Source organism: Aptenodytes forsteri, unplaced genomic scaffold (genome assembly GCF_000699145.1).
Source record: "Aptenodytes forsteri isolate BGI_AS27 unplaced genomic scaffold, ASM69914v1 Scaffold55, whole genome shotgun sequence".
Classification (NCBI taxonomy): Eukaryota; Metazoa; Chordata; class Aves; order Sphenisciformes; family Spheniscidae; genus Aptenodytes; species Aptenodytes forsteri.
In genome coordinates, this window is record NW_008796063.1 from 10827592 (window position 1) to 10843856 (window position 16265).

At 53.7% G+C, this 16265-nt stretch overlaps 1 protein-coding gene across 1 annotated transcript in view; it reads left to right on the plus strand.

The window, feature by feature from the left end:
* The window catches only part of LOC103904923 (lipase maturation factor 1-like), a 130232-nt gene extending 120890 nt beyond the window's left edge, over window positions 1-9342 (plus strand). The window contains exon 7 of the mRNA XM_009286473.2: window positions 8008-9342. Within this exon, the coding sequence (XP_009284748.1) occupies window positions 8008-8182 (175 nt within the window). The 3' untranslated portion in view covers window positions 8183-9342. The remainder of the gene's footprint in view (window positions 1-8007) is intronic.
* Window positions 9343-16265: the final 6923 nt, after the last annotated feature.

Sequence of the window (16265 nt, forward strand, 5' to 3'; positions counted from 1 at the left end):
CGCGTGCGTCTTCTGGCCGGCGTGGGCACAGCGGCTCCGTCAGCTGCTTTTCACCCAGCGTTACTTCTGCTCAGGTGGGCTCGCCTGCTCGGTTTTTTGGGTTTTTTCCTTTAAATTTCAAAAACACCACTTCTTTATTTAATTTTAGACGTCTCCTTGTTGCACGTTGAAGCTCCCAGCGGGGCTGGCGAGCCCCCTGCACCCACGGCCCGGCCCTGGGCGCGTTCCCACGGGAGAACCATGACCGGAACCCGAGTGATTGATCTGCATCCTCCGATCTGGGTGCGAGAAGTGTAAGAAGAGGCAGTTAGCAGGATACCCACTTTTTTAATCTAGACCCCTTAGCAATCTTTAACCGAGTGCTGGATGCGGGCATCCTCAGCGCTGACAGCCGCTTACAGCCGGCGATCGCCTTTTTGTTATAATTTCATTTTGGTTGTGAACAAAAGCCTTAAATTTGAGCCTTAGCGGTAACACCTGGAAAGAAAAGATAATTCAGGGTGGCTGTAGCTCTGACGGTTTCTGAAGGGCATCCCTGCGCCCTCACCCATGAGCCAGCGCCCGCCTGCGGCTACCTTCCAGCTAAGGATTGTGCCCAGCGCGGCTCGGCTCCCTTCGGTAGCTGGGTGGAAAAAAGCGAATTTTTCTACCATATTCCCCCCCCCGCCCCCCAAAGGGAATTTTGAGACTTAATTATTTTCATTCCCTGCTAGACTAAATAATTAGGGGAAGGGACTGTTTTCCTTAAGAACATTACGCTCCATACTCCATGGAGTTTATTCTGTTAATGGAAACTCTACACCTTAAATAGCCAAGGGACTTTCAAAATGAGTTAATGCCTTCGAAATGAAATTTCTGAGACCAAAGTTTGTAGGTTTCTTTACAACTCTAGAAATTATAGTATTTTTTCAAGTGTGATAAACTTGAAATGAGAAACAGGTGAAGTATTTTTTCAAGTGTGATAAACTTAAAATGAGAAACAGGTGACTGATTAAAAATGAGGGTATTGTTGAGCGCCCAGCCTAGCTGAGTGTGAAGCTTTACTTCAAGCACAGTGATGTTTGTGGAATGTGGATTTACAAAATATTATTGTGCAGCGGATAGTTCATAAAACACCAGCCATCATAAATCTGAACGGTAGGGTTTTGGCTGAGAAATTAATAAATGTATAACACACCGTCATGGAAACAGACTCCAACAATGAAAGAAAACAAAAATCAGATTTTGCCTACAGAAGGAGGAAAAAAAATGGGGTTTATTTTTGACTGAAGTGTTCGGTGTCTCTGATATTAAATCATGTTCACTTAAGGACTTTTATTCCAATTATAGTAGCACTTTGTTGAAAAAGCCCCAACATGTAGCTGAAGACCTGGATTTGTAGCGGCGGTGTTATTTATGGAGGCAGCGCTTCCCATTTGACGCTACCTGGCTGCAGGAACGCGAGAAGAATATAGTGCTTGGTATTCTTTTTTTAATTTGATTGCCCATTTATTTCCCATTTGTGTCACAGCTACTGGGCTTTATACCTGGGGGCGTGCTGGTCTGGATTTTCAGGCTGTGTAAGTCGCCATGGACCCGGGCAAGAAGGTGTAGGTGCTTTCCCGTGGGACCTGCGGAGATGTACAACCCAAGCCATGGGAAGGGCTTTGTCGTATTTGCAGGGTGTAGAAGCCACTGTGGGGGCTGCTCCCTTGGACACCCCCAAAAGGGGTAAAGGTAATTCTGTAGCTATTGAGAGCGGTGCTGAGAGCAGGCAGGGATTATGGGGTTATTGGAAAATATGGGCATCATTGGGATGCAGGTGGAGATGACATTTCTGTTCTGCAAGGTCTCTCCCCAGAAGTCTTTAGAGGAGGCGGGAGCGCTGCTCATGGGCATGGGATGCTCCGTGGGGATGCGAGTCCTTCAGGGTTTGAACTTGGTTTTGCCGAATCCCGAGTGCCTCCTCTCACCCCAAGGCATCTCCCTGCCGAGACAAGTCTCCCTCCAAGTATCCGTGTGCTCCACGCAACGTGACAGCGTAAGGGAGCGATGTAAATCCGCAGAGTCCCCAAAGCCTCTTCCACAAGCGCTGGTGTGTCTTCTGCACAGAGATGTAAAACATTTTGTATGGTTTTCCCACTGAAAAACGGCTTTGCCAGCAATGAAACTGTCCTGGGAAGTGACAGGATCCTCAGAGGTGAAAAAGTATAAAGACATTCTTTTGGCTTTTTCACTGCATTTCGCCATGGTGAAATGTTTTATTGCAGTTAGTTTCTTCTTTCCCTATGTGCTATAATTTAAAAGGAAATCTTTAATTTATCGTCAAAATTATAATGTCTGATATTATCAGAATGCAATGTTTCCACTGTCCTGAATGAAAGTTTAAGGGATTTTCTTTTGGTAAAAACAACCTCAGTCTTTCAGCGTTGTCAGGGAGGGCAGAGCTCATCTCAAAGCATGGGGATTTCCCCCCAGGGTGGGAAATCTGGTTTCCAGCCACCTCTCGTAGCCGTGGCAGATGCAGCCGTGGGACAGCTTCACCGTGGCCGGGCTGCGCCGCGTGTCCCGTGGGCGTGGGAGGCATCTCCCTTGGCAAGGGCAGCTCCTGCCTTGGCTCCACTGGGAGCATCGGCCGCATCCCCATCACACCTGCGAAACAGTAAACTGAAACCCACACGCTGGGTCTGTCCGTGCCGAAAGTAATCCCGGCCAGTGCTGTGAGCCCCAGGGAGAGCCAGGTTTCCTTCCCCCAAGGTTTGCTCTGCCCTCGGTATAGATGCAGCTTCTGAGCCTCCCTTTCTAACCTGTCCGTGGGGGAATAAACCCACCCTCCCATCTCCCAAGGGAGTTTTGAGGATGCTCTGGCTCTGCAGGGCCAGACCTTGCAGGAGCCTTGGAGAAAGAGAAGTCAGAGGCATTGAAAAACAACCCATAAAACTGCCCTTATTCTGCAAACTTGGGCCGAGATGAATTTATGATCCCTCCTGCTAACGGGGCTAGAATAAGCAAGAAAGCCGATGATGGAGGCTCTGTTACTGTAATGAATTTGTACTTTCCACTGCCACTTGCTCCCTGATTTACAATGGAGTGGGGAACTTCGAGATAAAAAAAAAAACCAACAAAAAAACCCCACCAAATCGAAAAGACGCCCCATGTTTTGGTTTCTTTCTTCCCTCTCCCACCCCGCCTTGCCCTGAAAAAACCCAAAAAAAACCACACCAAATCGAAAAGACGCCCCATGTTTTGGTTTCTTTCTTCCCTCTCCCCCCCCCCTGTCAGGCCATTAATTCTAACAGAAACCATCGGCTCTGGGCTCTGCAATGGAGTGGGGAACTTCGAGATAAAAAAAAAACCCAACAAAAAAACCCCACCAAATCGAAAAGACGCCCCATGTTTTGGTTTCTTTCTTCCCTCTCCCACCCCGCCTTGCCCTGTCAGGCCATTAATTCTAACAGAAACCACCGGCTCTGGCTTTTTCCCTCGAACCCCTCAGCTGTTGCAGGGAGACAGCTGCACCCTCTGGAACTAATTACAGCTGTCTGGGAGATTTAGCCCTCCATCCCAACTCCAATATTGCTGCTAATTTTTAACACGTACAGTTGGAAGATGTCATAATAGGCTGATATATGATCGAATCTTAAAAGCGCTACGGCGCAGCTGCTACCGGGCATCTGGCGGGATGAATATATTGTTTTAAAAAATAATGCTTATTATTTTTAGCCTTTCTGCCCTCCCCGAGGCTGCAGCTTTGCCCGATCCGGGTGGTGATGGAGAGCGGGTGCTTGCCCAGAAGCGTAGTGGCAGGCGGGTCCCGGCATCCCGTGCGGGGCGGTGGGTCCTTCTGGGCGGCTCGGTGGTCCTCCCTCTTCCAGCCGTCCGCACCGGGATCAGCGCCGTCGCTCTGCCACGTGGCTGTTTCGCTTCTCCTCCCAGGCACCGCCATTGGGCTCGGGAGAAGCTGCCAAAGGGGCCCTTCTGTCCCTTGTCCTCCATCGCTGTTGTTGTTATAGCAGAGAGGGTTTTCCATCTCCTGGAGGAGAAATGTCTGACTTGCTTTATCTGACCGTATCTTGTTTCGTGCCTCTCAAGTGATTATTTTGCCCTCGTGTGTCTCCTAAGGGACCTAACCTGGGCTCAGCTGGTTCAGCCTGATGCTTCTCCCGAGCCGTTTCCCCTCCCGGCAGCGGTAGCTGGTGCCCAATGCTTCCTGGGGAGCCAGGAGGAGCTGCCAGCTTGCGTTCGCTCAGTAAATCCTGGGAGACTGCTTGCAGCCGGGATTGTCCTTCCTGACCTTTCTGTCTGTCTCCTCTGAAACATGGGTCGTGCTCATCCTTCTCCGAGTGTGAGTGACCGCCTGTGGCATTAGACTCCTTTTAATGTAGATGAAGACAGATAGCTTCTTCATGACCTTCTCGAAGATGTTCCCATTTCTCCAGAGCAGCAAGCAAGGTTCATGTGTGCCGGCAGTCTCCTGCGTCAGAGGGGGCTCAGAGACCTGTGGATCCCTTCCACCAGCCAGAAGGTCTTTGTGCGAGCCCCAGAGTTGCACAAAACGCAAGCAATTGCTGCTAAGGTGATCTGTAGCCTGTAGTGGTTTCTTGGTCTGCAGGTGACCATGCATGCGCGTCTCACCTGAGTTACAAGCTGTCCAGGGCTCCAAGTGATGCTTGTAAACTCTGTGAGCCCTGAAATGATGGACTCTGGGGTGTTAATGCTTTGGCCCTGTTAGTGCAGGAGTGCGTTCGCTCCCTGAATCCTGAGAGGAGGGAGCAGGTCCAGTGAGGCAGCGCAGGAGGAGTTTGCAAGTCCTGTAACTTCAGGACTGAGGCACCCAGGTAGATTGTAAATACTGGGGTAGCTTGTAAACTCTATGAGCCCTGAAATGAGGGGCTCTGGTGAGTATTAAACACTGTAGCTTTTACATCCATGAGCCTTGCAAGGAAAGATTCCCACGGGTTCCAGGTTCTCCACATTTCTCCCACAGCCCCTAACCCTGGGAAGGACAGAGAGGACGGATAGCACGGGGCCTGGATGCTGCCGTCGTATGTTGGTGCTCAGAGGTGTTCTGATGCTCAGAGGTATTCCTGCTGCAGTTTCTCTGTCCTGCAGCACATGTGGGCTGCTGCAGCCGTGTCAAGGCTCTTTGGTACCTCCATTGACCAGAACGGAAACCTTCAAGTCTTGAATCCCAGAGAAGCACTGGTGGTGCAGGACAGTGAAGAGCCGTGGGCTGTGGTGTGCTGGAGCTTTATAGGTCATCACTGGGTGAGTGGTTCAGCTCCTGGAAGAGCTCAGCTCCGTGGAGTTCACCAACTCCACAGCCCGTGGAGCTGTGCAGGTTCCTCCTGCATGGATCTTGTCATCCTGACGTGGTCCGTGCATCCCAACACTCCAGCTCACAGCTCAGGTGGAGCGGGCTGGGGGAAGCAGAGTGACTGTGGCTGGGACAAGAGGGTGGCTAAATTTAGAGGTTGGGGGGCTTAGGGGGGACTCTTCAGATTGATTTAGGCTCTGAACAGAAGAGCCTGAAACATAGTCAGATAGAAGGGCAAACTTTATGCCACAAAAATGCATCTTCAGTTGCATGTGGTTGCTTTAATGCTCACACGGTTCTAGTTTTACATGCCGATCCCTTTGATAGCAAACATTTTAATAGACAGAGAACATATGGGAAAAATCATACCACATCAGATGATAGATATTATTTAATCTGGGCAGGCAAGCCCATTCGAAAGGGACAAGGAAATTTTCATTCCAGAGGGGTTATAGGACAGTCCTTGAGGTTGGGGAGAAGGCGCTTCTGTGTCTGAGCAGAGACCTGGCATCTCCTGAGGTCTCCTAGGTCTGCCCTGGGAGCTCAGATAAGTCAACTGCTCTCTGCGCTCTGCATCCCTGTCTAGAAAATGGGAACTTTGCCAGATGGGGTTTGCAGATAGCTCCTTCAGCGTGGGGCACCCCGTTATGCCCATATTGTGGGCGTACGTGGAGACGGGTCCAGCTTGGTAGATGCTCTGCAGTCGCTTAGTGAAGAAAAACGCCCAAAAGCACTGGTGTTTGCAGGCGGAGGGAGGCTTCCAGCAGGAGAGGGACTGACATAAAATCAGCCACTGAAGCTTTTTTGGGAGGTGGATATGGTTTTTGAATTCAAGAAAGCAATCAAGCAGCACAGCTTGGAAATCTCTAACCATCCTGGACAGGAGCCTGCAGGCTACCTGGACCCGCAGGAACGTTGCTGTTCAGTAACGCTCTAATTATTAACAGGAAATTTTGTGCTCCTGCGAAGTAAACACTGTGGGAGTAACACTTCAGCCCCCGTTTGACTTTTACCAGCCTCAGAAAAGGGGGGGGAGAGAGGGTGTAGAAATGGCCCTGGCTGTAATGAAGCCAGCAGCTGCAGGGCAGCATTTATGGTGATGAGGTGCAGGTTTGTGCACCCCGAGCCCCCAGCCAGGGCTGTGGCATTGCCCCCCTCTTCTGCCCATTTACCTTCCCGTATTTGAGGGCTGGTATCCTGCCTCCCTGCAGCCCCCCCATCGACGGGCAGCGAGGCAGGGTGCCAGGGCAGCCCGGGAGGTTCTGCCGGGGAGCGGTACGGCATCGGGGACACCTCCATCCCCACGCTCCCCTTGGCACCCAGCCCTTACCAGTAGTTTAAATTAGAGCTGCCCCAGTGCAGCTCCAAATGCATTACTCTGGGCTTCCTTGGATCCCCGCTTCGTCCTCAGCGGAGGGGGAAACTTGGAGGTATTTGTCCTATTTTCATTCCAGCCAGGAGACAATCAGAAAACAGATGATACTGCCGGTTGCTGCAAGTCAGCAGCAAGCAATGGGCATGATGAACAGCTCCGTGTTAATGTGTTTTGTTAGGAGAATTGTTTCTGTATTGCTCATCTGGGTACCCAGCAAGATTTAAATTGAGATGTCGAGATGTGATTGCAGCAGACCTTTTAATGGGGTGCAGTTTTATCCGTCATCTGCAATCTCCCCTGCTTCCCGTCAGAGTGCCGGTGTTACGAAGGTGAGCGCTAATGGCAAATATATAGGAGTTGTCCCTAATTATTTTAGCAGTAGGAAGGAATTTTACGGCTGCCCGAGGTGCAGCCCCGGGAGCGAGCAGCTGCAGGAGCGTGGTGCCCCGCTCAGTAGCAGGGTTTGTATTTTAGTAGTGAAGCAAAGCAGGTTTAAATGAGCATTGACATGACTTTGACATTTTTATATTGTGGGTTATTTTATGAACTTATCCAGCAAATGCGGCGATGCACTCTGCAAACAGGGACCACAACGCTGGAGGACCGGGGTGTTACTCCTTCTCTTGTCAGCATGCCCTACATCAAGCGGGACCAAACCTCCCGAACCGAGCGGCATGGTTAGCCGCCGAATGTGTTTCGCGACACTGATGAATGCTTCTTTCTGCACTGTTTTAAAATCTCCTTTTCTGTCAGCTCCCAGGGCGGCCAGAAAACAGATGCGCTTGTAGCCCCGCTAATAAGCTGCGGAGCAGAAGGAGCAGCCGCTGGCTGGGGCAGAGGGATGCTGGGGGAGCTGGGGCGGGAGTCGGGCACTGTACCTAAAAATGTCCCGGGCAGAAATACTCCATAGTTGCTCTCAGAAAAGAAAAAAAAAAATTCCTGCTTTTATTAATATTCTTTCAAACTTGGTTGTAGAGAGGTGTGTGGAGCGCACGGTGGCAGTGGGGAGCACACAGGGCGGGGGTGTTAAAGCTCCTCTGCCTTGTGCATTGTTCCAAAATTGCATCAAGAGGAGCCCGGGAGCTCCCCGGTGCCTCGCTCCAGCAGGGACGGCTGCATCGCTGCCTCCGGCTGCGGGTATCCCGGCGATGGATGGAGCACCGGGATGCGGGAGCCAGCCAGGTTGAGCACCCTCGAGCTGATTTCTCCATCCAGCTACAGAAAGGCTCAAAAACTCCACTCCCAGGGCACTGTAAATAGGGTCCGGCGCCTTTCCACCTCTGCCCAGCAGCGGTGCCAGCCCCTCCTGAGCAGGCTGTGCTTTGTTTCTCTGCAGGTGGATCAGAGGGGAACACTTCAAGTACAAATTCAGCCGACCCGGGGGAAAGCACGCCAGCGAGGGGAGGTGGTGGATTCGGAAGAGGATCGGCCCTTACTTCCCTCCTGTGAACCTCCAGGGCCTGAAGAAGTTTTATGAAGACAGGAATTGGCCTTACCCCGTGCGGGACTGATGGAGAAAGACGAGCAAGGTCAAGAGGGACCGGCTGGAGAAGAGGGAGAGCAGTCATGTTCCTTCCAAACTACATGTCTTGCCTCTCTCTGTGTTTTTTATCCACATCCTTGTTTACACATATTTTACAGAAGGTTCCCAGCCAACCTGTCCACCTGCTGTTGTGGTCTGGTTTTTCTCATCTTTCTGTTTCTTTCTGTTCAACCTTCTCACCATGGCCTTGCCTGATTGATTTCTTTTGCCAGGCTGCTCCGTTCGGAAATCGTCAGCTCTAGAATTTGGGAAAAAGGTGAACAAATACTGTGATTAGTTTTGGGTAGGTGTTAGTGTTGCTTTCCCCAACCCATTGCATTGTGTGATGGCTGCAGAGGTGCAAGGGGAGATTTCGGGGCGGTCTCTCTCAGCCGGTGCCCCCTGGAGCTCACAGGTTCCCTGGGATCTGGCATCGGGCAGAGCAGCCAAGTCCTGCTCTGCAGCCGGCTCGTGCGGAGCTGATGCTGGCCCGGCACGGGGCACCGCTCCTCCATCCCATTCCACCCCCACGTGCGCCGCCAGCACTGAGCCATCAAAGCTGCTTTATTCCCAGCATAGCTGTCCCCACACTGCCCTTGCTGTCGCCCTGGGAAGGGCCCGGTCACCGCCTTCTCACCGCAGGTTAATGACCGGGCTGAGCTAGGTGTCCTGCCCGCCAGGCACGGTCCAGCTATCCCGCAGTTCATCCCCGGGGCAGCATGGCAAGCCGGGGCTGGGCAGTGCCCCCAGGCTGGGGAAGACACTCTGGGACCTCACCCTGAATGTTCCCTGTCCCTCCTGTTTGCTTTGGAGTCTCCCCTCATCTCGGTCTGTGTTTAAAATCACCCCGAATTGTCCCACCGCGTGGGTTTTGCTTGGTGAGCCCAAATCACAGTGATGGGAGGGAAATGAGAGCAAGAAGGTGGATGGCGTCTGAAACAGCCAGCAACTGGCCGGGGTAGTTTATAATAATTGATTGCTTGTTAGCACATTCTGCTGCACACGTTTCTTCTTGCAGGGGAAAAAAAAAGATCAAAGCAACCTGTGTAACGCATAAAACCCCGTTGTATCAGGCTTGCGACTGCAGAAAACCGCAGCTTTACTGAGAAACCCGAAATAGCTCCTTGCTGGAGCTGCCGTGTGGGCTCCGTGACTCAGCCCCGAGGACAAGCGCAGCCCTGTGTGGCCACCCTGTCCCGTGTCCCATCGCTGCCGATGCTCGTGGGTCACCCGGGCGGTGGCGGCCGGAGTCAACAAGTCTGCCGCCAGCCCCACCACGTTTAAACAGGTCTTGTTTTAATGGGCCCTGGCCTGGCAGCGCAGACGCACGAGGCTGCGCCTTCCTGTTTGCTTAACCTGGGATTTTTATAACTGGTGCTTTTTGTCCGCGGCCCCAGGGCTGAAATCCGCCCGTTCGGGGAGCTGGCAGAGTTTGGTGCCGGAGGTGTCTGACCGGCCGGTGTTCGGGAGGAACGGAGCATCCTGCGGGCACAGCCCAGCGCCGCTGGCTGCACGGCCACGCACCCAAGCAGGAGAGGGCAGGGAGCAGCGCAGAAAGGGGCTTGCCAGGCTTTTCCCCCTGGGTTTTTGCAGTGACGTTCACCTTGGCCCCTCGGGGAGGAATTCCAGTGGCTGGAAAGCTTACAATAAGGCTTTCACCCTTCCAGAGCAAATTCAGCCCAAGCCACATGCAAGGGGAAAAGCGTTGCTGTGTGCTGGACTCTGAAGCGGCTCGACGCCTGGGGCAGAGCCGTCCTCCCCGGGGGCCACCAACCTGGCGGGGGCCAATGGGCACCGTGGGGGCAGAGGTGGTGGCCGCGTCTCTGCCCCCGTCCCCAGGGCTCGTCTGGCTGAGCCCATCCCCCCCGGCGCGAGATGTGCCGAAAGCAGCCGGACGTGGTTTTGAAAGAAAAACGGGTCCAAACTGGGAAAAGCAAACCAGCAGGTAACTCTGGCACCGGCACTGGCACGGGGCAGCGCGGGCTGTGGATGTGGGCACAGAAATGCCATTTCACACATCTCGTTCCCCTTTTTGACTGCACGTACCGAATGGGCACCACTGAGAGCGGCTTTCTGGAAAGGGATTAAAGCAAACAGCTCTTGCATAACCAGAGGGAGCTTCACTCATTTTTTATTTTTTCTAAAAGTGTTAAAAAGGGAAAACATCGGCAGCCCTGTGAGGGCAGCCCAGCTCTGGGTGCAGGCCCCCGGTGCCTGCCGTGATGTGGCTCGCGAGGGATGCTCCAGCTCCCACGGGGCCGAGGTGATGGGCGATAAATAAGGTGAGCTCTGGGTGTCGCGGCACTTATTTGCGTTTGAGGGAGTGCCTGGTGTCGTGTCCGAGCGTCTGATCACCGTCCCGGTGAGCCCGGGCTGCCAGGGCTGCAAGAGCACAGCTCTCCCTTCCCTTCTCCGGTGCATTCGAGGGCGCGTTTGCACGGGGCTCCCTCTTGGTTTGCAGTTGCTTTTCCTGCCCAACTGCTCCATCCCTGGCAGATCCAGCTCGGGGTGCCTGGAGGGAGCGGAAGGACCCTCCGGTGGCCTCCTGCCCAGGAGCTGGGAGGGTCCGAGGTCCTGCGGGACCGGCCGTGCAGGCTCTGCGGGGTCCCGGGAGGTGCCCGCCTTTGCCAGGGATGAGCCAGCAGGCAGGGAGCAATGGCTGGCAGTTGGCACCCGGGAAAGCCGTGACGGCGGCGGAGGTGCAGAGCCCATCGCTCGGAGCCGCCGCGCTTCTGCAAGACGTTAACGCTCTTGGCTGGGGACTGGGAAGGTCCTATATGTTACCCGGTCGTGTTCGAACCAAGACGAATAGTTTAATTGTGGGGCTTGGAGCAACATGTAGGGCGCTCCAAATTGTAAATAACATTTATGACTCAATTGTGTTTTCCTAAATATTTGCCGTGGTTGGAAACCAATGCTCTTCTGCGAACAATGGAAGAACATTTTGTTCCGATTACCACATGGAGGGATGAGGGCGAACGCCGCGATCCCGCATCTCGCTCCCATTATCTCCCTTCCTGGCTTGGCCAACCTGCCGAGGGGCTGGGGACGATGGAGGCCAGGTCGTGCCTGTCGAAATCCGGCGTAGTTCACGGGTGGGGGTTCGTGTCTCGATGGGCATGGGAGATAACGGCGCGGCTTCACGCTGAGCATCTCCATCTATGTGAGCTCGGGCGCTGCCTGCACTTACCTCTTTGCCAGACGTTATTTGAAGCATTTTATTTATTTTTTTGTTTTCTTCTCCCATGGCTGAAATTGAGCCCTGGAGTCGGATGCACAGAGCGAGGCTGGACCCCGTCCCATGACCCTGTCCCACCTTGGGCAGCCCCCAGCAGTCAGGGCGCTTTGGCAGGATTTTTTCAGCAGGTGAGTTGGCCGAGAGCAGCACACGCCGTCCGTGTGCTCTCTGGCTTGGCGGGATTACGGAGCCTCCCATGAAAAGGCACTTTTCACCTTCCCAGCACCCGGGACAGCCACGGTCACGCTGAGCTTACCCCACCACAGAGCCCGTGCCCCGCTGTCCCTTGCCACCAGCGCCGTCCCTGCCTGCTCCGGGCTGACCCAGCTCCCGGGCGGGGGCTCACCGCAGCAAAAAGCCCATTTCGGATCCTCCCTCTGTGACTGCATCCATCCCTCTGCCAGGGGTCCCTGCCTCCAGATCCTCCAGGTAAAGCCGGGGGATTTTAAGTCGCTGTTAAAAGTGACTCTGCCCCTGCCCCAGCCGCGCTGCCTGCTCCCCGTCCACGTCCATCCTTCGGCTCTAATGTGAACAAGCTGGCGCGGGTGGGCAGCCCTGTCTGTCTCCGTGGGTGCTGGGGAGCCAGCAGCTTCGGTAACGGCACGAGGGTGAGGGTGCCCCCCTGCCTGGGTGACGGGTGATGGGTGACAGACGTCCCCCAGGTATCCCTTGCGGGCTGGTCACCGGCAGCAAATGGTGCTGGCCTCCCCCCTCCCCAATTTAATTAATTTCTTTTGGTTTCCAACCTCTGGGTCAGGGATAATGGAACCCAGACCGGCATTTCCATTCCTGTTTGCTGTGCATTGTGCTTGTTAAGCTTTTTTTTCTCTTCTCTTTTTATTTTAAATCAAAAATTCTCGCTCTGCTCCAAAGCACTGGCTGGAAGATAATACACATTCAAAGGCAGTGAGGAAGGTGCATGCAGGGGATTAAATTAGAAACGTTTCCCTGGGACAAAATTTTAAAAAAGAAAAGAAACAATTATTTAGAGGGGGTGAGGAAATCGGAACCATATTGTGTTATCTGTTGACTAGAGGTTTTCCTGGAGAGATTTTTCTTTTTTCCCTGAGCTATGCGCTGGAAGTAAAACTTTGTGGCGTTCCCAAGTCAGCGCGCCGTAAATCCATTTGAAAGATAACTCTGTCTGAGGTCTGCTCCTGCCAAGCTCCTCTTCCTCAGATGTCTTTGAAGAGGGGACGGGGACACCCACCAAGCACCTGGCAGAGAGGATTAGGGTCCCAACATGAATTCCACCAGCTCTCGGGCACAGGGTTTGGGTCCATCAGTCAAAACAACGATCAGCTGAACCCCCCCGTGACAACTCTCTTATCTTGGCTGTGTTTTCCCAGCTCATCTCCTGATCTGGAGCCTGATCTAATCCCGCTCCCTCCTGCTGTTTCTCTTTGAGGTCCAAATAGGTCCCAGAGCCACTAGTGCCGAGAAGGGGAGAACATGGCCGGGCTGCTCGCCCCGTGGCAGCCCTGGGCAGCTCAGGCTCCCGCTGCGGCCAGGGGCATCTGGGGTGACATTGTCAGATCAAAAATAAGCAGCTTTATTTTTTATTTTTTTTTTCCCTAGATGAAAGTTACTGACCTTTGGGGTATTATGGATGCATCTTCCAAAAGCTGTGCTCCCCTGTCCGTCTGCATGGCCGTCGGTGGCTCTGCTGCAGCGCCGGGTGCTCCGCAGCACCTCGAGTGCATCACCCACAAAAATCACGGGGCGGGGGGGGGAAATACCTGGGAGAGGCCCCCGTGTGCACGCAAATTAATTGACACCTTTCCTCCCCGGCTCCTGGGCAGGGTCCCCGCGGGGAATAGGGGATGCTGGCAGGGAGGGGGGCTGCGGGGAGCCCCACCGGAGGATGCTTCGGTGTTTGCACGGAGGACGGCGGCGTCATGCGGCCCCTCCAAATGCGTTCTGCACATGTTTGCCGGGGACAGCCGGGGCTCGGGGCACGCCGCCTTCCTCCCCGCTGAAACCCGAGCGCGCCGCTGCATTCAATACTCGCTCGGCAATGGCCTGCTGCAGGAACCCTCGAGCCCTCCCGCTTGGAAAGGTGCCCCCCGCTCCCTGCCCGCTGGCTCGTCCCAGCCCTGGGGCCGTTTGTCTGCAGATGGGTGTGAGCCCTGGGGCCTCCGGGAGGTGTGCGAACGCCTTCGGGAGGGTCGGGGCGGGTGACTCGGGTACCCAGAGCTTCCTCCGTGGGTGATGTGGGTTTAGGTGGGTCCCTGCTGCCACACTGGGTGGAGGGAGGAAAGGCTGGAGGGGCCCCTACGTATCCTCCTGGGGAGGGGAATCACAGGCTCGAGGATGCTCGTGTTTAACCTGTGCTGAAGGTCGAGCTCCTGTCCCTGCACGTGGCGGGGACATGCTGGACGGGGGACCATGCTGGACCTGCCAGTGCTGCCCCTTGCACCCTGGGTCCTGCCCTGCTGGCGGCCGAGTTTCCCTTCGTGGATGACCAAACACAAAAGGTTCCATTTTCTGCACATCCCAACCCCACGTCCCAGCGCGCCCAGGAGTTACTGCGAGTTCCCGGGGTCGGTCCCTCCGGGCAGGTTGTCCCCTTCAGCTTTGTTTTGTGTTGCTGTAGAAGATTCCTTGCTGAGATTTTTATTTTTTTTTTTCCTCCTGATGTCATTGCAGGTTTTTTTTACTTCTGCAGCCCTCTGACCTGCTGCCGGGTCCCCAGGGGCACCCGCTCTGCCGCGCACCCAAAGCCAGGGCTCCCCAAGGCGAGTCCTGGGGGTAACCACCACCGTGGCGGGTACCCAGCCCGGTGATTCCAGCCAGCGGGAGGTCCGGGCTGCAGGATTGGACCGACTTTTTTTCCTTTTTGCCAAGATTACAGCCTTTTGAAAGCATGAGACCCCCTAGCGAGCACAGCTGGGTTTGTATTTCCACATGTTGGCCACCGACTGCAGCAGGGTCAGATCCCGCAGCCTTGGCCCAGCTCATCTGGGCTGCTCTTCCCCCGAAAAAAGGAAGCCTCCCTGGGCGTATAAATGTCTATTCCTGTTGTTGCTGCTGGGGAACACAAAGTGAATATGTACGGGCAGATGGGTTTTAGCTCATCCCTCGTACACGGGGAATGGCTAAATCAATCCGTGCTTGTATAACTCGGGAGGACCCAACAGTGCGGCTGTCGGAGCGAGCTGGAAGGGACGATGCCCATGTCAAGGGGAAGGTGGTGTGGGAGGCTGGATCGGACCGTCCAGGGGCCCCCAGAGGGGCTGGCTTCTTCGGTTGCTTTATTACCTTGCCCGCCATGTGAGGCTTTGGCTCAAGCCTCATTGAATATAAAGTTGCAATGGCTTTCAAGGTTTTATAGATCATCTACCTGTCTCCAAGCCCTCCAGGAGAGCTGTCTTCTGGCGGTAAGATGGAAACCTGTGTTGTGTGTTAATGTACACCGTGTTTACTCTCCCACAGGAATTTAAGACTGAGCTGGAAAATCTTTAACAATGAATTTATGTTTGGAAGTTCTGTTTTCCCATCGGGGTTTATTTCGGCTGCAGGAACACAGAGAGGTTCCCAACTCCATCATCATCACGCTGGTCACTGGGCCCTGGGAGGACATCTGCCCCTCACCAAACCCCCTCGAACTGACAGCCTTCCTTTCAAAAAACCCTCCAGGGCTGGTGTAAAAACTCTCAATGTGGGGAAAAAATCATTCCGTCCGTTTGACTTTTTTGAGATCCACCCAGGTCGTATTTTCAAACCTTTCTCTGGGTAAAAGCGTGGATTTGATTCATGTTTTGGGAACGGGGCCCTTGCAGTGGGGTCAGCGGTGAGGAGCTGCCGGAGAACGTGAGCTTGTGCCTGTGCGAGGTCCCTGTGCAGGGCTCACGAGGCGGTCCTGGTATCATCTGTACCGGCAGCTACAATGCACCAACCCAGAGATTTCCTTATTCCTGGATCATTTCTAAATTGCAGTTATTTGTTTTAAAGTAGCCAACCTTCAGTCTGGGAGTTCCTGTAGAAAATAGGTGTATTCGTATACCTTCCCTGCTCCCAGCTGCTTTTAGAAGCTGGCTTTACTTTAACACATATTAAAGGAAAGAGCTTTTTTCCTTCCCAGTAGATTAAGTTTGGCTAAACAATTCAGTGTGAACTGCTGGGCATGAGGCAGAAACCTGTAGGCTAAATTACCCAGCTGCTATAAGTTTAGACCAGCATGGGATGAATTTCAGGATCGTATATTAGTTTTCATTTAATCTGATTATTCTGGGCTGGAGTTCCTGGAGGGTCTTCAGGTTATTGTCAGTCAAAAGAATCTTTAAAAGCTTCCATTTGCACTAAACTTTTCCCATTAGAAGTCTATTTTCATTATGGATCGATTTTTATTTTAATGAAAAAATGATTCTCCCAACCCCCTGCTTTTTTTTTTCTTCCCAGCTGGGGTTACAACTGAAGCCGCAACGGGGTCTTGCCACTCAAAATACCATTTTCCTCTTTTGCTGAGGCCGTTGGCTTGGTTGAAGGAGCTTGGGCAGACGACGAGGGGGCAGATAATGCGGAAAGGCACCTCCTCTGCTCCCAGCGATGCTTCCTGGTACCCGCCTCCTCATCCTCAAACCCTTCCCTCACTGGGAAAACGCCTTAAGTGGCTCGAATCCTGGGGGGATTTCTAGCTCAAAAGTCTCGGAGACTAATGCAGGACTAATTGGTCTTAAAAGCCCGTTGCTGGATGGCTCGGAGTCGCGCTTGTCAATTCACGGGCTTGTTTCTATCATAGAATCATAGAATCATCTGCTGCCTCCTCTCGGTTCCAGTTTGGGGAGCAGCGCAGCCTGGCATGGGGGGGGGGGGGGTCCCGGGGGGGGCGCCC